The 26299-nt window shown below is 34.5% G+C and overlaps 1 protein-coding gene across 4 annotated transcripts in view; it reads right to left on the minus strand.

Annotated features, from left to right (window-relative positions):
- The window catches only part of LOC149793132 (paired amphipathic helix protein Sin3a-like), a 46501-nt gene extending 24087 nt beyond the window's left edge, over positions 1 to 22414 (minus strand). Inside the window, exons 1-13 of one of the 4 annotated variants that reach the window (XM_089967048.1) lie at positions 22295 to 22397; positions 19630 to 19706; positions 17078 to 17210; positions 16134 to 16255; positions 13673 to 13790; positions 11745 to 11899; positions 11042 to 11231; positions 8598 to 8798; positions 7083 to 7169; positions 5675 to 5827; positions 4741 to 4893; positions 3866 to 3952; positions 2020 to 2138 (exon numbers count right to left, since the gene is read on the minus strand). In XM_089967048.1, the coding sequence (XP_089823174.1) occupies positions 2020 to 2138; positions 3866 to 3952; positions 4741 to 4893; positions 5675 to 5827; positions 7083 to 7169; positions 8598 to 8798; positions 11042 to 11231; positions 11745 to 11899; positions 13673 to 13790; positions 16134 to 16255; positions 17078 to 17101 (1409 nt within the window). In that variant the 5' untranslated portion in view covers positions 17102 to 17210; positions 19630 to 19706; positions 22295 to 22397. Of the gene's footprint in view, positions 1 to 2019; positions 2139 to 3865; positions 3953 to 4740; positions 4894 to 5674; positions 5828 to 7082; positions 7170 to 8597; positions 8799 to 11041; positions 11232 to 11744; positions 11900 to 13672; positions 13791 to 16133; positions 16256 to 17077; positions 17211 to 19629; positions 19707 to 22046; positions 22135 to 22294 lie in introns of those variants that run through there. The other 3 variants (XM_089967050.1, XM_089967047.1, XM_089967049.1) reach the window with 3 other exon arrangements.
- Positions 22415 to 26299: the final 3885 nt, after the last annotated feature.

Consider the following 26299-nt stretch of genomic DNA (forward strand, 5'->3'; position numbering starts at 1 on the left):
CTGCACTAATGAATGCCAGACAGAAGTGCAGATGGCTGCTTCCAAAATGGATACCCATACAAAAAATGACTGGGCATTAATCTTTAAATTTTAATATACTATAATAGCAATATGATGGAGTTCATCAAATGATAAATTAGAAAATAATAAAATACATGATTTGTCTTGTGTACAGAAAATCTTCCCATGTCTTAGCACACTTAACAGTCACACAAGGAAACAAATTTCAGTCAAGAAAAGATAACAAGGAAAGTGACAGCCATAAAAAGGTTTGAAGTAAATAAACTAATAATATCTTATCCATGTTCCTTTTTAGAATAACTATGTTCCTTTAATGTGCCATCTAAGTGAAATTCCATTCAACCTGAGTAAATCCCAGTATAAATGATATACATGTAGCATATCCCCAACTATGTCCCATATCACAGCAGCCACCACTTCAAAACACTATCATATTCACAAGGAATGAACTCCCAAGACTGCACCTATCTGAGTGCCACTACACAAAATATACTAATTTTAATCAAAACACATTTTTCAAATATTGATTTATGAAATTTTCATTTATTCACAAAGAGTAAGTGTCAACATGCAATATTTTGATTTTATTATATGCTATGGTAATGCAATGAGTTTTTTAAAATCTTCTAGTGCAATAGGTCAGCTATTTATTTTAAGTATTTACTAACTATATTGTCCGCTCCGGTGGCCTAGTGGTTAGAGAGTGATCATGGGTTCGATCCCCGGGCGAGTCATACCAAAGACTTGGTACTAATAGCTGCCTCATTTGGCACTTAGCAGTAAGAAGTTAGTATTAGGACTGGTCAACCTGGTGTCAGGATAATGTAACTGGATGGGACATCATGCTACATATCTGCGGCATGTCTCAGTGCTAGACATCACAAAAAAACATCTTTACTGTAGACATAACAATATGACCGAAAAATTGTTAAAGCTACTTTAAAAATCCAAATCACACACACTCACACAAAAATATAAAAGTTTTCATAAATGAGAGGAAAAACCCTAAAACCATAATGCCAATCTTCTCTGTTACGTCAACCCCAACATAAAAGGGACAAGCAAGTGTATCACAAAATTGTCTTAACTTAAAAGAAAATCATTTACTTTAACACCGATATACTATGTCCTAACTGAATTGCTGTGGTGTCATAATAACTAATCCCTTGCATTATGATGAGAACCAATCAAAGGGTTTAGGAAATGTAAGCAAATTAAAAATTGGAGCCAAAACTTCAGTAATTATTGCTGTCACCACCACATTAAAGTGTTTTCTCTTGCTATCCAACTAGCAATGGCTTGACAACAAATAAAAGAACAAATTAAAATATAAAAAAGGCATAGTCAATGGCTTTTAAGGTCTGAGGTCTCACTGCATGTAGAAGTACAGAAGTATGATAGATGCTATCTCTTTCTGTTTCTATCAAATACGGTATATATTTCATGTTCATACAAACATTTGAAGTGGGTTTTTTTCTTCAAGCTGTGTGGCAGAGTTTTGGAGTCCATAATATCTGACTTGCAGGACAAGTGAAACACTAATATGATCTGACCAACTAATTCTAGCTCTTGCGCCAGTAGGGGACATCCCATCTGGGAAATGCAGAAGCTAATTTGGTAACAAAATTCATCTCAGAGGTGGCTTTCCTCTGCAGTGAATGTGACTAAACTGACTGTGTACTGGGCATCTATCCTTAATCATGGGTATATTCTGAATAACAAAATAAATTATCTAATGAAAAAAGCAAAGCACAAAACAGACCAAGAAAAATGTAAAATAACATGTTGCTGCTTCTGACACCAAGAAAGTGTTCAGGGTAACAGTCTTGTGCAAGCAGAACATTTGCTCGGCACAAACAATTTTAGTCACTTCGACCATAACTTCATGGGAATATAGTTCCTGGAAATGTGAATAATTTTACCATTTATCAAACAAAAATGTTTCATGGTAATTTTTTATCCGACAGAAAGCATGCAGGTGTAGCATTTATTACTCACCCCAGAAAATTCTGCACCAACTGCACCAATTCACTGCGGGAAATGACCTCTTGGTTAAAGAGGACCAGGCATCGTAGGAAGTTTTCATACACTTCCTGGTGCCGCAATGCCTTCCTTACCTTCAAGAAAAGCAAACAGTATTTAAAATGTTGCAATATTATAAAGACTATCTGTTACTATCAACATCTACGTAATACATGGCTAATGCATATTTTAGTATCCCAAACTTTCACATATAATGACAATTAGGGCTGTTCCATTAATATATTTGGAACCCAAGGAAGGCACTTTCCTTGTGGAGCATCCACCCATGTATAGAATTTAAAATTTTGAATCATCCTCACCTGGCACATTTTTGAGCAGAGTATCCTGGCATATTTTTTAAAAGGCTGCCTTCCCTGAGTATCATGCTTGTTTAACTGGAACAGTCCTTACCTAATGACAATGTTATGAAGTTTACTTTTCTTCATACTTAGGTAATTAATTATATCCACTAGACACCAGATCATATTACTATAAAAACTGAATTGTTACAAATTAAAAACATCTAAATGTAACATTATCTATATGACTTATTCTATGTAAAAGTAGAGACGCTGCTCAGAGCAGTATAAATTACCAAGATGTTGTAATATATGATACACAGACCTTCCATTTCCAGTAGAATAAAAATCATGATGCCAAAGGAAAACAAAATGGGATTTGGAGAAAAATAGCAAGATCAGTTTTTGCCACGATATATTTACAAAATCTTTACATCCCCTCTATCTTACACTATTTACTTAAAATAAAAATGTATGTTACAGTCATACTGTGAAATTTAATATCAATTAACTAAAAAAATATCAGCATAAAAGATGAAAATTGAGGGGGAAAAAGTTTTTCATGGTATGACTATTGTATTCTTTGTGGAATTTTTACATTTTACCACATAGATCTTGCTCCTAATGAATGAAACATACAATATCATGATAGGACAAGACTATTCAGTACATTTAATAAAACTGATGTTTGCTTGTGTGTTGACAGCCTCAGCCAGTCAAATGCAAGGTCACATGAGTAATATGCATGAATTTCAGACATAGTTCCAAGAAAATCATGAAGTTCTATGGGATTGAGATATTTCTACCATTATATCAGACATGTACAGTGGTAAGTTCAAAGAAATTCACAATGTTCTAGACATCTTTTATTAGCTGCTTTCATCCCACAAGGTATGCTGGGATTGGGAAACTTGAGAAATTTTCTGTTTTGAGTTTTTATTGAGAGGGATATGGACATGTGCAGGTATTACACAGTATATGGATATGTGAAAATATTCTAAACAGCATGAAAAATAATGACGCACCATTCATTTTTAGTCCTAGTATGTTACCTGTACCAGCCACTATAATCTGCTTATATACCACTGAGTAAGGTAAGCTAAAATGGTAAGAATGAAGAAGTGACCCCTATAAGTACAGTATATTCTTTTAGTGATTTACAATATTAATGAGGCACTGTATTTTATTAGAAATTTGCAAAGCATCATGGGTAAAAGAATTTGGTAGACAAATGATGTCACCTATTGACAAGTTTCCTCCTCATCACAGTCAGGCAGATATTGGCTTCAGTAAGGTTTAATGACAAACGTTTGATATCTACTTGATTAGCATCATTAATTATTCTGGGAAAATATTTTGATGAAATCATCAATTACAAAATGCATACAGTAGTCGATAAAAACAAAAACAGCATTTTGTATTTCATTTTGATGCTTTGTAAATTTCCAATACGGTCCACTAATTGCAAGAATTTAAAAAAAAAAAAATAAAAACACTATTTATGACAATTCCAATGATACTACCTTATCAAAGAAGGCATATTCATTCAGTGTGCCATATTTCCCTGCTTCTGCAAATGACACATCCTTCAGCATTCCAGTCTTTATTTTCTGAAGAAAGAAAAGAAAAGATAAGTAACTGCACACACCCACTCTCTTACACCCTCCCCACAGATACAGAGTTTTCAATCAAAATAATGCACACTGGCAAGAAAACTATTTCAACAAGTGTTCTAGAAAATGCAAAAAAAATCTTAACTCATTCAGCCCCAATCCCACCTGTAGGCATTATGAGGTTGTACCCTACTTTCGAGCTCTGCTGAATCAAGGTCATTTAAGATGCACCAAAGTGGGTGGTATTACAAAAAAGCAGACAGTTATAGCTCTACAATGATACCAAATAATTTGGACAGTCGAGTTGCGCTACAATATCCAGAGGGAAAAACCTCATTTTTGGGACCCGTCTTTTTTTGAGACCTTTTGGCCACAGATCTAAGGCAGACCTGTCTGAACTGCACACAGACAGGTGAACTTTTGCAAAAAGTAGGATAAGTTGGGCATTTTTTCAAAGAGTGGTCTCCATACAAAAATGATGGGTCCCTTAAGCAAAAAAATTTTTAAAAAATGCACAAGCAAAATAACCAATGGAAAACCAATGGAAAACTATGTTTCCAATACAACTAGGCATTAGTCTAATGGAAAATCTGTTGAAAGTCTATGCATTACGATGTATTCATAAATAGCCCCCAAAATTTCTTTCCTATTCGCATTTCAGGTGAAAACGACAAAAACCTCCAAATGAGTTAAGCACTTTCAAACAAAATGTGAAGTTTAATTTCATCAACCATAAAATGCTAATGAATGGGAGAAGAACATGTCAAGTAAACTAACGTACTTACCTTCACTGGGGGTGGCTGAGATCCTAACGATGGCCGCCTTAACTGACTACTACTCTTCTGACTCTGGTTCTTGTTCCCGAGCCCCATTTTCTTCACCGCTGAGGAATGATCATTGCGAACGCCAAGTGAGGAATCATTAGTTCCAAATATGGACTGTAAAAGAATATAGCATTTAAAACTGGTGAACTAAAAGACAGTGAAACACACACACACAACTTAAAGTTGAAATTATCATTGAAAAAAATGCTACAATAAAGTTTGTAATCAATACACCTTCTAAAATACTTCATGGCTGAACAGTAGTTACATAAGACAGATCAATTACCTATGAAACCAACAAAAATGTCTATATTGCATATATTTATTATCCTAATTGTACAAACTAAATACTAATCTGTATTTCAACAGCAAACATGGCATCATATTAAATTTTATACTTTCCCGGATGTGAAATTTCTTTAAATCTAAGGTATGGATCCAAAACTAATAACCAGGACACAACTGTTATTTTAACTCGAACACCAGTCAAATTCAGTCTTGATCACAGTATAAAAGTTACCACAAACAAAGCAGAGCTGAGAAATGGCAAGTGAGATATACCATAAAATGTATGTACCAAGTATGCTAGATAATATATACTATTTTTAATGCTTGGTGCAACTCCAGTTAATATTAGCGACTGGACCCAAGCTAGACTTTAATGAAGTCCTGAACAAAGAAGAAACAAAATTTCAGGTTGCAAAACAAATACAAAATAAAAACACAACCTGAAACTAAGGGGTTTTGTAAGATTGAAAAAGAAGTAAAGAATATAAGTAAAGTCAAAGAGCGTGGAGTATGCTAAGAACATCCATATGGTGGATATGGTAGTTTATGGTTAGGTTAACAATAGGGTTAGTTAAGAAGGCACCTGTATAAATGTATACTGTCTTACACTAACATAGCCTGAGTACGCAGAGGAACCATTGGCATCAGGGAGGAACTGCCCAAACTCTGCTAACAAATCTTCCTGGTTCTGGAAAAGCTTGGCAACTTGGGAGTAGACCTCCGCTTCAGTTAGAGGCTTGTAGCCTGGACACAATACTCCCTGCAAAACAACCTGATCATTTTATCTGAACTGTTAAAATTTGAACTGTATAAAATAAAACATGCTGACATTAAGAGGTCTTTAAGGTAGAAAAGAAACTCTGCACTTAATGAATAAATTGAGCTTTGATGCATGGCTTTACAAATTCACTTGCCCAACAAGAGGGGCAAACTCAATATGTGCTCTGGCAAGCTCAAGTCTGCAAGGTACTGCAAACAAGCAAGTCCAAACTTTGAATGTTCAGTTCATCGCACTTTATGTTCCAGAAGTTTTATGCCCTTAATAAGATAGTGGACAAGCAGATGACTTTTGTTTATTTGGGATGGACTAAATTAGATCCTGAAAATCCACTGTACCAGAATTTTCCAAATGTGCATTTCAAAGTAGGGAAAGAAAAACAAAGGAATCAAGTAGTTTTTGCACAATGGCGTAAAATATAATGCAATATATACTTGCCTAAAAGTAAGATCTCACTGAAAACAGAACAGACCCTAATCTGCCAGAAGATCGGGTCTGTGTTTACTTGTTCTAATTATTTTTCCTAAAAAACTTCATAGACCCAGATTTGTCCATGCATAATGCAATGGTAGATCTGGCTTTGTGCAGTTTGGGGTTGGATTCAAGTTATATACAGTACCTAAATCCTGACCATTTCAAATCACGTTTCAATACACTTTTGGAGCTCAGATGCTGTAAGCCACTTAACTGTACAGATCACTCACATCTCACTTCTGTCTTCATTTGACCAATGTGTGGTTTGTGAGAAAGCTTGCCAGTAGCTTCTTATGGGTTGCTGGTTTATCCTTGGTTCTTCCGCAACCAAAATAACCTGGCCACCACATATAGCCTATCATGTGCTAAAAAATGGTGTTAACTTCTTCAAAACCAAACATCTAATAATTTTATTTTCAATTCCTGATCAGTCAAAAATTAACAGCTCATCAACATGAGTCTGCAATCACCAGTTTTTAATTTTTTTTTACAAATCCCTGACAATTTTCAGTTACTGATTAATGATGAAAGGTTTATCAAATTTCCTTTCTACATGGTAAACATTTTCAATAGAAGGATATAATTCTATAATTTATTTGTTCATAAAAATATGACTTACGGTTAAAATTTTGAGTTCTGAATACTGATAAGAGTATATGATACACACATAAAGAAATATATGAATAATCACTCTTGATACTTATCTTTGTGCTAGGGGGTACAAACACTTTATTATGAAAAGAAAATAGATATTTGGACTAACCTCCTTAAGATTGCGCTGTTCTTTTTGGTATGTGTGAAGAATTTCAAGGAAAGCTTTGTAAATCTCTGGTTGGCCCTGGAAACGATTCTGAAAAGAAAGAAAAAACTAATTTATCAATGAGGATGTATAAAGAATGGTATAGGAAAGTAAATTTGAAATGAAAGTTATTCAACAAGTTGAATAACTTGTATCTTTGCAAGACTTGTGGTGCAAATGATTGAAATTATTCAACAAGTTTCAAAACATTCATTGAAATGAGCACAAATTTGAGATTCTATTTATCACATAAAGAATACCTATTTTACCAGACAACTGAAGAGTCAAGTGAAATGAAGTTGAAAAATACATTCAGATATCTTGGTCATTACACCTTTCCTTTGCATACTTTTATCTTAGGACATTAGTAGCATTAAGACAGGGGTAATATTAACTAGACATGATTTTTCTTCAAACCCAGATCAAAGAAAATCAAAATTGCAAAAAAGTCCGAAACAGATGATGCAGAAAGCAGAATTCTATTGTTGTTGTGGGGTTTAACGCCATTTTTCAGCACACAATAGGCTATACATGGCGGACAGTGTTAATGGTGGAGGAAGAACCTGGGAAAACCCCAGAAAGAACCATCAACCCACAAGAAGCTACTGGCAAGCTTTCTCACATACCCACATACGAGACTCGAGCCCACGCAGACAGAGGTGAGATGGCAGTGATCCGTAACGGAGAGCACTTTAGATCACGCGGCCACTCAGGGCCCGCAGAATTCTGCTTTAAAAGGGAAGAAAATCATGTCTGAATAACATAAACAGTCATGTTTCAAAGTCAATTTTCAAGTCCTGAAGTCTGAAACAAGCCAGCATTTTACAAGTTACAAGTAGTAAAATGCAAGCTGAAAACAAATGAAGTAGCAGTTCCTTGCTAGATATTCTGAATTAAAATGTCAATTTTCTTCAATATGCGAATGGACTCATTTGGTGTCTGATCAACAGCAACTGAAGAATCTGAACAACCTTACCAAGAATGCTTGCTTCAAACTTGTTCAAATTCTGACCGTTTTTGTTGAAAATTTCTTTTTCTTTAATAAAACAATTTTCTATTTTAGTAACTTCAGCCATATCTGATAGCAGACTACCCTAAAAGCTCTTCAAGCCAGGATGCTTGCTGTCAAGTCTGTTCAAATTCTGTTGAGCAGGTTCTGAGAAGAGGTTGTAAATAATTGTGAACAGACATTGCACTAAGAAAGAGGGTCAAAAACCGTACCATTAGCACACTTGGCCTTATGACCAGGTGACCTGAGAATATATGCATGTAAAAACAAAGCCAAGCAAAATGAATCTGCAAAATGGACCAAAACATTTACAACAGCTCCCACATTGTCAGGTAAATTGGCATCATGTGTACAATCAAATTAGGTTAAATTCTGCCAAGTATATTTTAAAGTTATTTATTTTGTGTAAAATTTATCATATCCCGTTGAAAATTAACCCAACAAGACCTTCTTAAAGATATGTAATTTACCTTGATCTTGTTTACATAGTTGATAGCATGGTTGAATTCAACAGGCTGCCCTGCAGGCTGTTGCTGCTGTTGCCCCTGGTTACTGTGATGGACACTGGATGGTGCTGGCTCCTGGCTAGGGCGTGGTGGGGGTTGATAGGAAAGCTGACTAGGGGGTGAACTAAGTGCAGGCACAGGTGGAACATGGGAAACAACTGGTTTCTGCAAATCAGAAATATGAAGTTAATATTGAGTAGCCACAGTAAAAGAAATCAAGAAAGCATTTTTGGCATGTTACTAAAGCTTTCCAATAACTGACAGGAAAAAAATACAAAACACCTTTGTAACCCTAATAAAATGCTAATTTATACATTATGCTGTATGTACATGCATACATACATACACACACAGGAATAACCTTAGAGCCAAGGCAACTCGGTGGTCAGCATGCCTGACCCATGACTGAAAGGTACAGGTTTAAATCCTAGCACCAGACCAGCCTGAGTCGGCTACCATGGACTGGGCAAGGCACTTTACTCTGATTGCCTTGGTGCTAAGTAACCTAGTTTTTCTATGCTGTAAAGCACAAAACCAACCCAAATACAATCTAATCTTGTTTATTAACATGGACTATCTAAAATATAAGTTCTTTAATATTCACCAGGTCAACTTGCAAAAATTAAATCACCTGGGGTAGAAAAACCCACTGCCCAGGACAACTAATTATGACTTAAAAATTAAAAAACCAAAAATCTTACAAAATGGTACTTATGAAAGTAAGACAGTAAGTATGTAAGCATGCATGTATAGTTTTTAATGGTACCTTGTCTCAATAATGACTTTATAGTAGGAACTAAAGGTAAAGTTTAAAAATATATAAAAATGAATTCAACAAAACTCTGGTTAGATAAATCCTTCGGGGGAAAAAACTAAGCAGCATTAAGTACATCATGTTAAATTATGAAATGTAACAATTTTTAAATTCTGTTAAATGTGTATAAAATAACATAAATGTAAAACATGTAAAATTGTTAAAAACTTGACCAAAATTTGTTGCATACACCACTTTCCTTAAAAAGTCTAAGGGGTGTTATTTTCTGACAAACTTCAGCAATCATACACACAAACATATATACATCCATGCAGTACAAATTCAATTTTTCTTCCACCATGTATACTGGCTGCCATGTACAGCCAATCTTGTGCTGAAAAATGGTGCAAAACCTTACAACAACAACAGTACAAATGCACCAGAGAAAATCAGTTTTCATGCATCATGTGACCAATACACTTGCGCACACATGCAGAGTTTAGGCAAAACTGTAGTAATTTACCCAACAATTTTCATTCAAAAATTTTCTACCTCTGGTCATTGTTATTTTGAAGTGAATCATTAATCACATGAAGGCTGTCACAGCTTTGAGGCTGAAATGTCAGATGGCTTAGTTCCACATCAATGGTACAACTTTATATCATGATCTGATAACATGTGCTTAGATGTTTCCTACATCAATGGTATAATCTTGTTCTATTATGCGATAACACATGCTCAGATGATTTATTCATCAGGTCATCATAAATCATTCCAGTTTTATGAATGCCAACGGGTGCACCTGCTGGTTTCAAATGTCTGGCTTATAAAACAGTTGTAAATTAATATTTGTCAAAACATAAAACAAAATAAAATAGTTCATTAACATACGGAGTATTTTCTGACAAACGCCAAATGCATTCCTCATATTGCTGATACTTCTTATTGTGACAAATTTGCTTCATGATTCCATTATATGATCATTTAGTCTGAAGAATTCAGATATCTCCCCTTGGCAAACTAACACCACTACCATAATGCTGTAAAGCTAGTGGTAAAATGCTACTAAAAGAAAATCAGTTTTTGAAAACCTTTATGTCCCTTGAATAAAATTACATTTAACTGGCTCTTGTGTATCATTAGTGAAAAACCCAAGAATTTTGTACATCATGTGGAGAAGAAAACTGCAAGGATTGTTTACTTTTAGCGATGGAAATCAAAGTAAACAACAATAAAAGGCAGCACATTAGCCGATGTCATAATAAACTAGTCACATTACAATGCATCACACAACAAGAGTCTCCTAATTTAGTCTTGTTAATGTACCCTAGTTCTTGATTTATGTGCCATCCAAGTCTCAACCCTACTGCTACTTCTGCAGTGGTCAGAGCTGCTTGCTTCAAATTTAACAGGAACTGTAGAAGTTCAGTTGATAGAGGAATGGATTTGTAATCCAAGTGTCACAAGTTTGATACCTGTGCCAGACAGACTGGGTCTGCTGCTGCCCTGATGTATATCGAGAAAGGCACTTAGCTCCCACTTCTGCTACATGATATAGCCAATGTGTTCAGGTGCCATTAAAACCAACAAAAAATTTAAATCAAAAAATTAAAAATTAATCTTAAAATTAAAAATATTCAAAGTGTGGACTGACCGGTATGGATGGAAGCTGTCCTATGGTTGAGATGGAAACAGTCTGCTGGCCAGGCTGGTGGACACTGATCTCATTAGCCTGGACTTCAATCTTGTATCCTGGTGGCAAAAATGTGTTGAAACCCACGATCAGATCAGGGTGACCCCTGAACAAATTGGATACCCTGTTGATAACCCCTGGGGTGTCAATACTGAAAAAAGGAAATGAAAAATAGCACAAAGATAACTACAGATAACAGAAATAGTCAATCAAGATTATCAAATTCTAGAATGGCCTCCTTTCCTTAACTAATGCTCATGTAACCCACCAAACTAAGGGAGACAACTCTAAGTCCAATCAAAATAATTACAAGATCTACCCAAACCCTTGAAGACAAACATCAACTGATGTATTACTGCTATTAAAATACTTATGCTGTTTACTGACCACAGAATGGGGTCACTATAAGTTTATAACAAATTATAAATTGCACACCAATTTGTTTTGGCACCATCTTCTGCACCTCTCACTATCTGGTACTTTTTGGAAACGAATTGCTATAATGGTTATTTGCAACTCAATGTCACTGAGGCAGTCGACTGGAAAGGGAAGTAATTCTAAAAAGTATTTGATCACTTAACACACAATCCAATCTTATTAGTTCAAAAGTTTCTGACCAATTCTTATAATTTTCAAGTTAACTAAAGCTACTACAAATACTTACGTCTGTGATTTGAATTCCTTCATAATATCAAGGAAGTCATTGTAGACCTGGGGCTGATTGCCAAACTGCAGCTTAACCTGGTCCAAATAAGACAAGGCATCTTCAACCTTTAATCTCTGAAACTGCTGCTGCTGCTGCCCTTGAACTTGAGCTGCCTGTAAAAAAAATGAGTAAAATACTGAAACAAAGTCTTTCCTAAATGTAATTACTTTCATATAGCGTAAATAAAACTCTAAATTTTTTGTTTTTGGTATAACACCATATTTGGCACAGCAGCCATTATACTTGGCAGAGGTAAAAAAGAAGAACTGAAGCATAGATAGCCACTAGCAAGTTTTCTTGCACATCTACATTGGTTGAGCCAGACTCGAACTAGCATGAACAAATGTGAGACAAGAAAAGTACTTTCGACCATTTGACCACCAACAAAAAATACTGACAAATGCAAGCTTTTGCAACATAAAATACAACCATTTAATTGCAGCGTAAAGTCACAAATAAAAGAAATTCCTAACCAGTGCTTTAACAACTACTCTGCACGTTAGGGATGAAAAATAGAGTCCTATAGTCAATTGTAAAGTCAGCAATCTACAGACTGGATCCTGCCTTCAGCACCGCTTTTTTATGTAGTGAATATACTTCCTTAAACAAACATGTGTTTATTAAACTTGAGTTTGTTAATTAATTGGGATGTAACATTTAATAAATAATGGGATTAGGTGAATGTGGGAAAATACATAGCCTGAGCAAAGTGGCCAGTGCAATCAAAAACACTTCATGGAATTTGTTAACATTCATATATAAAATCACCTAACAATTCAGTTATTTAATGATTGGTTGTTATGTCTTATCAGTTCAAGGTCATATCTGGGGCACTTCTGAAATATAACATTTCTTCTGATGCATGTAGACAACCAGCATGGTGGCCATATTGGGTAGGGTAGGACCTTGTCTGCTGAAGCCTCGTGTCAGAGTAGTAGCAGAAACAAGATTTTTAAGATGGCCACATTTTTGTCTGTCAGATTAGCACCATTTCAAGTTAAATTCAAACAAAACATTATAAAAAGTCTTTTTTTGTGAAACACCATTGTAATATGATCATTCCTCCAGGAGCAGCAATAACAAGATTTGCAAGATGGCCACTGTGTCAGCCATATTAGACACCAGATCAAGACAATTTCATTTAAGATTAAGTAGAAGTCTTTTGGGGAAAACATTTTTCAACTCAAATGTAGCAATAAGATGATATTCACTGGATGTTAAATCGACACTACGCTTATTGAAGACCAAATGAATCCCATAAGAAATCTTCTGGTGAAAAGCCCGTGTCAATCTAAATTTCTGTTCCAGATAATTTGCACTAAGATTTTAAAGATGTCTTTGGTTGTGGCCATACTGATACACCCTACCCAAATAAATGATAATGTACAAAAGCAAACAATGAAGGGCTCAAAAAAATATTTGATTCTTAATACAAGACAGCTTGAACAGCAGCACAAGAAATGGCAAACAAAAGCAAAGCCCAATGTCACCTTCAAGTACAAGAAAACAATATAATAACAGAGTCCTACGAAGAAATGTTGTTATTATATGTAAACCTAAATAAAAACTTGTGCAAATACATGGATGGACTACTACCAATTAACTTTCTTGCTCAATGACCAGTATAGATAAGGCACAAATTCAATCAACCATATGTATGTATGTATGTATGGTATGCATGCACACTCATTTGATAGGTTGCATTTGTTCAATTAGCCAACCACAGACATCCTTACTATAATGAAAGGGAACTGGCTGAATAGCAAGCATGCTTGTCTTATGTAACCAAGACTACTGTTGTGAACTCTTGCTGAAGTGATGGTGATTGTGATGAACTATTGTGACTGAAGAAAAACACAAATGTCCAAAGAACATGAAGGAAATACCTGACATGGTGACTGGATAGTGGCCTGAGGGATAAGACCTGTCTGGGCCTGGCTTCCCAGGGGAGGACCTCCTGGATGATGCATCGGGGAAGTGAGTGGATGGCTCCCCTGTGTCACCCTGGAATAAAGAAAAATTTATGCAAAGTAGCACTAAAATCTGAGTTTAATTTTTAAAACAAAATACATTTGAATTTAATCAGATGGCTCATTTCTCTGAAATCAACCTAATAACCAAAGAGCTGTTGATGAAGAAACATGAGTCAGCAGGATGTGTTCTCTAAAAACGATTGAAGGTTTAAGTCACCATTCTAAAAGGCCTTTATACAAAAGGATTCTTTCTGGCAAACTCTGTTGAGTTTTTTCTTGTACGTAAAGTGATTTAAATTTATTCCTTTTTGCAGCAATATCTGATAGTGGATTGGCAGCACCACTATCAACATGAAAGCTTTTCATGCCAATGTTTGCTATAAAATGTGGCCAAATCTGGTGGAATGATTTTGAAGAAGAGTTGTTTTCTACACTGTTCTATTGTGAGTAACAGTGGTCATAGTTGATGACACAATTTAAAGCTTTTATTGCTGCAATGCTTTTTTTGCAGAGTTGGTCCTATTCTGTTCAATTTTATTCAGAATAGTTTAATATTTTTCTGTTTTTAGTTACAGCTACAATATTTTATGGTATTATTAGAAGTTATATAGAACAAGCCTGAAAGTCATTGAGATGGTTTCTATCAAATCTGGTCAATTCTTTCAACTGGCATTTAACTTTGTTTTTGTTTTTTTTAATTCTATTTGTAGTAACAGTGGCCATCTTTGGTGGCAAAACTGCAATTTAACTGTATAAACTTCGCCATTTAACTGTATAAACTTTGCCCTTCAAGCAGAAATGCTTTGTTTTAAATTAGATCAAATTCTGTAATGGATTTTTAAAGATATTAGTTAAAGATTTTTGTTGTATTTTAGTAAATGCAATTGTCATCATTTGTATGAATCTAAAAGACCTTTACAAGAGGATATCAAATCTAGTCGTAGAGAAAATGTTAAGTCATTTAAAGGTCTATAATTAGTAATAATGGGCATTTTAGATCACAGTTCATCATCATTTATGTAAAATTAAAAGGCATTTGCCTGAGGATGCTTTATATAAAAAAATTTCAAGTGGGTACTGAGAAGTGGTTGAAATGGTTTTTCTAATTTTTTTAAACATCTGTGGCCATTTACACTTGTGAATCTGCATGATTTAAATTTCTGAGACCGCTTTGAGTTGATTTGCAGTTTTGAGACGTCTTTGCCTGCATCCTATCTGTAATATTTTGTAAAACTCACCTGAATATTTTACAGACAACTACCAGCTGAATGAAGGATCACCATAAACAGCAATTTTAAAGGTAATACTGCTTTCAATACAAATTCTCCAAGTAATGTTTGCTAAGTAAAATGGACAATGGAAGATGTCTGTGCCCAGATATATTAAAAATTGATCTGCAATCACATCCTTCATTTTTAATTTATGACTTGATTTTATTAGCCCTATTCCACAAAATGTTAGGTGGAGAAGTTCTTAATATGTATGACAAGTAACAGGATATTTTATTAGCCCTATTCCACAAAATGTTAGGTGGATTAGTTCTTAATATATATGACAAGTAACAGCATATAGGAATTTCTCTAAAATCAAACTTATCTCATGTCCCTAATTGCAAAGAAATGTTCCCTTTTTGTAGTCTTGGCAGCAGTGCCAATGTCTAATGGGGCTCAACACAATTCCCACAAGTAATGTCCTTCAAAACATTTAAAGCACAAAACCATCAATATTGAATTCCATAAAATTCTCATAGCTATTTATCAAAACAATTCTACTGTAAGTCAGGTTTCTCTTACATCTTTATTATCAACAGGTTAACTACTGACAGGTGATCCCTTCTGAATCTTACAGCATGTACTTTTTTATGCAGCAGATGTAGTTTTAACTAAATCATATTAGGCCAAACAAACAGTATGTGTTTCTGGCCTGCCTATTTCCTTGTTTCTCATTGCTGACACAAGCACTTTTTCCTCCATGGTTAAAAAACCCCACAAAAATTCATCTGAAATATAATTTTAAAACCAGTGCCCAATAGCTTTAAACATAGAAGATTATGTGGTTTTTAACTTTTTGTGGATTCCTACCAGTTACAATACATGTTGTTGTTGTTGGGTTTAACGTCATTTTTCAGCACAAGATAGGTTATACATGGCGGCCAGTATAAATGGTGGAGGAAGAACCCAGGAAAACACCAGAAAGAACCACTGACCTACAAAAAGCTACTGGCAAACTTTCTCACATTGGCTGAATCCGACACTCGAACCCACGCAGACAGAGGTGAGATGGTAGTGATCCATAATGGTGAGCTCTTTAGACCACTTGGCCACTCTGGGCCCCTACAATACATGTACTAAGAACTCGGATGAAGATAACTTACTGGTATCCCTGAATTGGAAATTGAATTCCTGGTGGAATTGCGTCTCCATCAAAACGCTGACTGGCTGTAATAAGACCAGTCACTCGTGCAAATGAATCCACAGGTGGTACACCTCTTCTTCCCTGCAAACATAATGCAAAATTTGTACACAAACTTGTAGAGTTCTTATAACTGTATAAATAATGTACTGACAACTAACATTTACAGCTGATCAATGAAATGCACAAAGTGGTGCCCGTGGGTCCCTATCAGGTCAAAATACAGTGTCATTTTATCAGATGAAGAAAACAAGAGCCCCTCAAAGGGGCTTATGCTATACTGGGCCAAACAATATCCAGGAATTCAAGAAAAGACCATTTCTTCCTTTTACTGTTGAGTTTTAAAACCATCTGTGATATTCTTCAGTCTGTCATAATGATCAATCATGCAGAAGGAGTAGTGACATGATTTTTAAAAATCACTGGCATCCATATTAAATGTACAAAAGGCATCATTTTCATTTAGGACCAAGTCTTATTGCTAAGGTCCAGGCCAAATTATTAGCACTTAACATGTTTAAAATGATGTAATATAACACTCAACATGCCCATTGTAGAACTGGTGGATTTGCCTTCAATGAAAGTTTTTATTATCGTTTTAGACTTACCATCATGACCTTTGACCTTTTGGCAAAAAATAAAAAACAACAAACATAAAAACAAGACAGAATAGACAAGAAAGAGAGGGTGAGAGCTCCAACTTTTCAAAGCAAGCATTATCATATGCAACCAGGCTCTATTCTAGGATGTTTAATTCCATGACTTGTTATATCAAACCAGGAAAATGATGTAGGTTTGTCGCTGGATAACATCAGCTCTCACAGTAACATTTATATAGGTCATGATCCAAAAGAAAAAAATTGGACTAATTTATTTACATTTTAACTCTGTATAAAGATTATTTACCGGTTCTTCTATATGCCGCTGCATTCTGGCATCCTTGAATGCAGATAGTCTCTGTGCTTGTGACTTGTCCCTTGAATGCAGAGAGTTTGTGCTTGCAGCTTGTCCCTTCTCTACTAATAGTTTCTACTTAAATCTGGAATCATAAAGAGTGGATATTGTTGTTTAATAAACTATGCAGGGGCCACGCTAACAGTCGAGGTGGGCGACCAAGTCACCTAAAAATGTAACCTTTGCCATCCTGTTAGGTTAGCAAAAACATTGCCATGTGACATACACTGAGTGACAATAGTTTACAACTTTTGAGATGCACTCTCACCCTAGCCAGGTAGTTCTGACAGTGTTGTTGTCCAAGGCAAAATGTATTGCATGCAGTGTGGATACAAATTGTGATGACAAACATTCACAGGAGTGTTTTAATACCTGAACTGCCCTTTAACCTTTTCCCACACAAGTTATCACTGTCCTATTTCTGCAAGTTACATTTGAACTACCATGCTGGTGTTATTTTCTTGACAAACTAAGTTTGAAACCATAAGTGAACCTCTCTTGGGATATAATGGTAGACACTGCTGTGCCTAGCATGTACCACTTCATGTTTTCACAATCATTAGGCAAACATTAAGAAAAATATAAAATTCATAGAGAACAAAGTCTAAATATTGTGTGATAGAAGATTTAGCATTAAAGTGTAATTATACAGTTTTGGAAATGAATGAGACAAGGTTATGTTGTGGAATTCAAGAAAGGTATTAAGGTCAAGGTTGGTTTCTGGCATAAATCATTTATGTGAAAATATATAAAAAAGCAGAAAAGGAAAATACTGTTTAACCAATGCATGATGTTACTACAAGTATGTAGGCATACTACAAGTATGTAGGCAAATGATATACATCAGCAATTATTAATGGTTTGTTTAATGAGCTAGAAATGTGGACATCTATATTAAGAAAATCCCTCTTTATAAAAACATGTATAGCACCATATTTGTTACAGTACTGTTTTATTGGCAACAAAGAAATTATAATGAACGGTATAGTATGATGACACTTGTGCATTTACTCTCATGTACATGTTACAAGGGTTGTTTCAAACCAGTTTCAAAATCATTTTAGTTGCAATTTTGTAGTGTTATTTGAATAAAGATTAAGACCAAACATGACTTTATCTTACTGTTATCTGGTAAACACTATCAGCTCAAATTCATTATAATTTATCATTTCTGCTGTGTGCCCTTTTAGCCATATGTTCAAAATATTCTGCATATTTATCTCAATCCAAACATACACTTTCAAGTACGAGTACACAACAGATGAATATGATCACTTTTCTATGCATACATATTTATAATAAACATATACTGTAATGACTGTAAATCTTGAGACTCCCTTTGTTATTTGCAAATATTTTTTATAACATAAATGTTGGGACACCAAATTATAGCAATATTTTCATGCCGTATAAATCTTTGAATACCTTAAACTTTTCTTCTAATGATCAAATGATTTATCGTTTGTAACACACACAAATTATTTTCTTAGCAGTGCAACAGAGGTTATTATAACGAGTCTCTTTCCTTTCTGAAAGTAGGGAATTCCTGAATTTATGCCAGGTACTATCAGATACTGACTGGGGACTGCAGTGTTCCATGAGTGAAGAGTCCAGGACTCCTTATCTATCTTAAACTTCTGTTAAGAGTCCTATAATAAGTAACCAACTATAGATTAAGAGGTGTCTTAATCTACTAAGACTTAATTTGTGCAACTCTGCCTAATGCCGTTACAATCATATGAACTTTGAAAGCTCTCACACAACATTACCAACATTGCTCTGCAGAAACAAATCAAAGATTTTAAAAAATTGCATAATGAGGAATGAATTTGCATGCAATAAAAATTAAACATGTACATTTATGCAGATTTCTGTATCATGGAGACCACAGCCAATCTGCAAGTTTATATGGTGTTCTTGTATATGACTGCCAGTGGTGGTTAAGTGGAAAAGGTGTGGCCCAATGACTTCTAAGTCAAAGAGAAGGATAATATCAAAATAAACAGGGTTGCAAATATCCTAACCAGATTCCCATTTATTCAAATAGAAATCATTATCACAGGCACAGGACACTTGGTAACAGAGTTGTACAACAGTCTCACCTTTACAACTCACTCACATGACAATCGGAGTATCAACTCAACATGGGGGCTTTTATCCCAACAGCTCCTTGCCTATCAGTTAATAACCCCCCCCCCCTTCCAATATTACTGGATCCTCAAACACGCACTGCAAGATTTACGAAAGAAAATTTTGTAACTGATTAATAATTTAACTGCAACCATCTTTACATAAGAAACCTTGTCAAATGCAGTTAAAAAGATCGAGTTTGGTTGATTCAGTTGAAAGCATAAGCTTATTAGCACTGTCTAAAAAAAATGCAACATTAGTGTTCTTGATGCTGGTACGGATCGTTATACAGAAAATCCGCATAAACTTACACACAAAACATAAGAATAAAAACTAATTAGTTAATAAATAATTTTCCTTAAATTAGAGCTTACCAATCTGCCAGTACTACAAACAGTGGTTCACACTTTATTGCCATCTTTCATCATTGTCACCGTGATGAAAACTGAAACTAGTCATGTGACAAAGTGCCAATTGATAACAACAGAACAGGGTCTGGTTTCAAATAAATCTAATTCTATATGCACTGAATTATGTGACACTTAGAATTATGGAGAACTCATCCCATGTGTCAGGAGAAGTCGCTCCATGGTGGTCGGAGAAGTTGACCCACTTCGTCTGGTGAAGTTGCACAAAGGATAATATATACTAATTCTGAGATGTCACCACATGGTTGTTAAGGCTTTATTTATTGTTTTTCTTCAGCTTAATAACTTATTAAATCAATAAAATTTGCAACAGAGTCACGTCATCAAATAATCAAGATGTATTTCAGTGAAACCACTTCAGTGTTTCTATTAATTAAAAATGGGACTCGCTGATATAATTTAGATATTACCAAAATAAGAGGGCAAGATTAAATTCCATTGAAAATAGTTAAATCAACTGTTACAATGAACAGTCTGCTCTTTGATGGATGGAAATAAAACTTATAAGGGAAAATGGAAAACGACGTGTGTGGGGTGGAATAATTTCAGTTTGTGACAAAATTTTAGGCCTTTGCCTAACAGTATATAGTCACTATCTACGTGAGAGTTTAATAATGTTTCTTTACCTCTCTTAATTTGTTATCTTTGCTTTATTTCATTACATCTTTGAATTACATCGCAAATGTAAACCAGGATGAAATATATTCTCAACTAGGTAACTGAACAATTCAAATTACGATCAATAACTTATTTATTTCAAAGAAAAATATTAAAAAGGTTATCTGGGTGACAAGTTTTGGGGTGACTTCTCCAACAACTGGGGCAACTTCTCCAACCACTCTGGGGTGACTTCTCCAGATTCGCTGGGGGTGAGTTCTCCACATACCTTCTTAAACTGATCACATACTATTAAAACAAAACATTTGGATCTCGTACTAATAACCGCACCCATAGTTTGCAGTTATTGTATACACCATTATGGACTGCACTTACAACTTGAGCAATAATATGCTAAACAAGTATAAAAAAGATGTTTATATGCATGAGAATAAATTATCCAAAACGAACAGCTAATTTTAACGCTGCAAAGTAGCTAGCATCCATCAATTATTATTTTTGCCTATATGGCATACTTGTCACAATGTCAATTCTGTTTGAAATACAAGTACACAATGTAAACTTCATACTACATCAGGTCAAAATAATGAAAACATGTTCACAGTGAAGACAATGTGAAGTGAATACAATGGGTTTCAAACCCATCTTATAAGAAAATATCTGCTGGCATCCAAGTTTTGGCATAACAATGTTTCAATAAAGATAAAGTTTTGAAAATACGGGCAACCTGTTGCGTTTATAACACCATTTGACCATTTGAAAAATCATGACATTTTGAGGTAGTCTAATTATTAGTCTCAACTTCCCACCTTATCCTCATTAGAATCACACTAAGTTTTGAGAAAAGTAAAACACGAAAACCATTAAGAAATCGAGGGTAGATGTGAAACTACATTTGCCACTTCAAGTCTTTATCCACGGGGCCATGCTTTAACTTGGTTTTAAGCTCGTTCAAAACATAATATTTTCAATGAATGGACACATCTTAGCTTCCCGACACCTGCAGGTAAGGTCTTAAAACTCATGTTTACACCTAAATGACTCATATGTGTATAATTCATAATTACTTCAATCATTCATGGAATCTGAACAACAATGCAACTCGTTATTACCGTGTAGAAAAGTGCATTGTACGGACATGATACAACGGCAGACATTATACCTGCATGTATACCGGATGTGATATTATGCTAACTTGTGACCCCTACAAGCCTCGTATCTTAGCCTCGTCCACAATACAAAAATATGTCTTCGTTTACAACTAGTTCCCGCTATTTCTCTACATCGTTCTCTCCTTGTTTGCTCGAATGCCATAAACTCAAAGGCAATTGTAACCACCTTATATAATAAACAAACCAGTATTCTTCATCAAGGCAGACTGGATTGATCACAATGTCGTTCAGAACCTTTCAAGAGGACAAAATTTTGACAGATGTAAGCCTACCGAGCAGACTTTACATTCGCACTTGTCATCAGTCTATAAACGGTGCCAAAGTCTGGCTAGTTTATAAACGTTACGAGTATCATTATGATGGGGTAGTATAGCTCTATTAGTGACCTTCTTTAGATTGTTAAGGAAACACGCTTTTGTGTTTACCTGAACAAGTTTCCTAACCTGAGATGTGCACATTATCCATAAACACCTGAAACCCAGCTGGACGAGTCCATTTTTTTCGTTGTATACAACAAATATTTTTTGTCAAAGGACAAAAAATTCACTGTAGTAAAAGAAATATGATATTTACCTTGTAAATGAGGAAGATACAGACATTAGAATGTCAAATTCTGTGGAAATTTCATTGCTTAGATACAGAATTACTGGCGAAGAAAAGTGATCGTACGTTAACCAAATGGGTGGAAAGGTTATCCTGGGAGAAAGAGGGGGAACCTCCGAGGTTAATTCAGATTATCCATAATTTCTGAAACCCAGAAAAAAACTGGATGCTACACTACATTTAGAAAACCTTTAGATATAAGGAAAAATTAAACTTACCTTAAACGGATCTACGATGATACTGATATATCCAGATTACATTCAATGTATAGTCTCTTTGAACCCCATACAGAGTTCGCATGAACGATGTAGAGCCACCTTACGTCATGTGCAATATCCAATCAAAAAGCACGATACATTTCAAACGCATTGCGGGAACATACATGTAAACACACGTTGTTTCCGGGTCAGGTCAAAGGTCAAAGTTTGAGTCAGAAAATGTATAATCAGTGTCAAACATCAGATATATTTTCGTAGAATCATTTGATGGCTCGACTGATGCAAAACAGTTTTTAATATTCTGATCGTCGTTATCCATTAGAATATTGTTATCGAGAGAAATTAATCGGTCTTCTTTGACTGTTGGGAAACTCAGAGAGAAATAATAATAATAATAATAATAATAGTAATAATAATAATAATAATAATAAATCATCGTCATCATCATTTTATGTATGTGCCATCAACATAAAACATGATAACATATGGAATCTTACTAAATCATAGCATGCAAATAGAACGAGAATGATACAGACAACAACTACAACAAAACCCATTTAAGACGAAAGCAGTACATGACAAATTCTACAAAGACTACGTCAGTTATACGAATGCACAACCCCACACGTGTATATTTAACAAGATAATAGTACACAATATTGCACCTTTCGGGTTAAAATAATCGAATAAAAAAACCAAATTGATAAATAAATAAATAAGAAAATATGCTCATTCATAAAGGATGACCCACAAAAATGAGTGTAAACGTTTAAACAACGTCGGACTGAAGGATCAGATTTTTGAGTAGGGTACATAGAGAAAATTCCAAGTTTCGGATAACCAGTGTTGCTCGGTTAGTTGCTTCTTGTAAATGATTAATTTGATGTGTGTTTTTCACTTGCATATATTAGCATTTGTTGAATGTGGAGACCTCAATGGTTATGATTTCGATTGTATGCACGTCTTCCGTTGTTGTTGGGTATTACCAGATACGTATACTTTACCTGTGTGCAAATTTAATGACGCTTCGGACCGAAGACATTAGACGTTTCGGACCTATATTTCAGTATTATTACAATTTATTTGAACATTAATTTTCTTCAAAAAAATGTTGAATATTTTATATTCGAATTGAGAAAAAGTAAATTATTAAATCTGGTTAAACCAATTTTATTAAAACTATATATTTTGGGGAAATTTTAGGAATGGATGGGGAACAAGTTATCACATACCTCAATGACTGTAAACCAGTATTGGCGATTTAGCAAAAAGCTTTTCCAATACAAATTGAAATTACTAAATAGATAGAGTCTGTGAATATCTAAATTCAACATTTATGACATATTTAGTTTGCCAACAATTTAGAAAAGCACGCAAATCACATCACACACTTCACAAAGTATCTCAGTTATATATCAAATGCGTCTTTTATACGGTGATGCTTCCAGTTAAATTTGTGCAATTTCTATCAAGAAATCTGATGTTATGAACTCTCCACTAGTGTATTTATCATATGCCTTCTCAATCTTCTGTCCAAACGTGCGTACACTTGACGCCTATGTCGAACAACGGCCCGTCACAATTGCAAAGTTCACATTCCAAACTGCGCGAAGACATTGCAAACTAACTTAATATCACAAAAAGCTGAGCAAAACATATAATTGTTAAACCACGCAGTAATTTACGACAATTCTTGTTAGTCAATAGTTCTTGTATATTGTAAAAACAGTGACGTATAAGATCAATGGTAATGGCGGAGAGGAAGTGCATAATATATTACATTCATTTTGTTATATCAAAAACATCTAAAACTCTTTTTCAAACATTATTGCCTTTGAACTCTTCTAATTACCATTAACCGCAAAAAGAGCTGGAAAGACCACTGGTCGAAAGGACAACCATATTAGTCAACAGCTATTGCATAATACCTTTTAAGTCTCATAAGTAGTTTATGCCGCAAAAGACCTGAAAGTTATCAAATGCCGATAATAAAACCTCGACTAATTATGAGTTGTCTTTATTATTGCTTCTTAAAAGCTTTTATAATTATCAAAATATTAGGAATGCCTTTGAAGTCTTTTAATTAGCAAATACCTCAAAAACTCGAAAGACATCTCGCGCAGACACAAAACCTACTCGTAGAATTTAATACAAACTGTAGTTGACTAAAGATAGTCCTATTCTTATTTGCAGTCTATTTATTTTGTTAGATTTTGTTCTTTTAAAACATTTATATTCACTTTCATTCTAACTGACAGCATGTTTATAATTTTCAATAGCACTTTTGGTTTAAACAATATTCTATTTACCAAAAATGACTCCTATTGTTTCTGTATAATCTAGTATGCATTTATTTGTCATGCATGACTTATTGTCATTTCCCCCCCCCCAAAAAAAATTGTTTTTTTTAAATAATTATTTGCAATTTGCCTGTGTATCTTTATAATTATATTTGATAGTATTTTTACTCACCTTTTGTTACTTGTATGGCTCACCGATTTGTTCAAAAAAGTCTTTGTCCCTTTTTCTCTTATATATAATCTGTACGAGCTCCTCTCACGTCGACTTAATTTAAGCAATACATTTTTGTAGAACATTGGATATAAATAAGTTCTGATTGGAATTTTGTATAGACATTTGTACCGTAAATATCTTATCGTTTCCTGGAGATTTGTCTTTGATTCGCTGTATGATATGTAACCCAAAAAAACATTGACACTTTTTACTCAAAATCCAAGCTATTAAGGTCTTCATCTTAGCAAGATCTTTCTTTAATTGCTTTCTTGACATTTCAACAATGATTTCCCATTTTCAGAAATTATTTGAGACCGGAAAAAATTATGCAATTTAAGCAAAAATTACTTGTGACACTTTACTCAACGTCCAAGTAAAATGGTCCGTACCGGAGCAGAGATTATAAACCAAGCTTAATCAACACTAATTGAGCAGAGTTCCAATGAATACAGTTCAAATTCCAAGTTAAGAAGGGAATGCCAGACCTTATATACGAACCAGACAGTCGCCTGGGGCTCCAGGCTTAAATGGGTGCCAAATTAGACATAAGTGATTTTCTTTTGGGATATGGTAAGGTGGGCGTGCCATGTGTGTATATATAGATCTGTGTGTGTGTGTGCGTGTGTGCATGCGTGTGCGTGTGTGTTTGTGTGTGTGTGTAATTTTTATGGTTTTTTGTTAATCCATTACTGTATTTTATGTAGGCCTATATCTTGTTTCACCTTGTTTTACCTTGTCCAAAATCAAATTATTTGTGTACCGGACCTGTAGCTTTTATACTGTAAACAAATAATACAAAGTTAATATTTCTGTATGAGTATGGATTAAATACGAGGATCATTATCAATGGAAGTAAATATTTTTATTTTAATCTTAGTCTAGAGGAATTTCCTCATGATAAACTTGGTATACCTGATGTCTCCCATGTCTTTTTTTAATTATAATTTTATTTAAATATTTTGTCTAGTTGACAACTTTGAATGTTCTAGAAGAAAAATTCACTTAAGTTAAAGAAAAAAGGACATAATATTTTCAGAAAATGATACTTGTGACCTAGGTCAGGTAGAGGGTTATACTATTGATTACTTGATAAATTATGCTTGCATTTAACACCTGAGGCAGAATCCGTCTTGCTGTTGTGTTTTTTTTTTCTTTTCTATTTCATTAGGGTGGAATTGTTTATTTAAATTATTATACACTGAAAATTAAAACTGCTCATATGTACTATGTTTTATCAACTTGGAATTATAGTGAATTCTGATAAGGACAGCTTGGATTATATTACTGTGAGTCATCAAAACACGCTTGGCACATCTCCACATCAAAGGCCACTACATGCATATTAAAACATTCAGAGATGAAGCTTATTGTTTGAAACACAACTGGAATTGATTAGAACTTTAATCATTAAAACTGGTGAAAGAACGTCTCGGATTATTTGGGATTTAATTCAGAATTCAAGCTTTTTTTTTTTTGTATTTCTAGGGAAAT

The sequence above is a fragment of the Sinohyriopsis cumingii genome, chromosome 8 (assembly GCF_028554795.1).
Source record: "Sinohyriopsis cumingii isolate HCF-2022 chromosome 8, ASM2855479v2, whole genome shotgun sequence".
NCBI lineage: Eukaryota > Metazoa > Mollusca > Bivalvia > Unionida > Unionidae > Sinohyriopsis > Sinohyriopsis cumingii.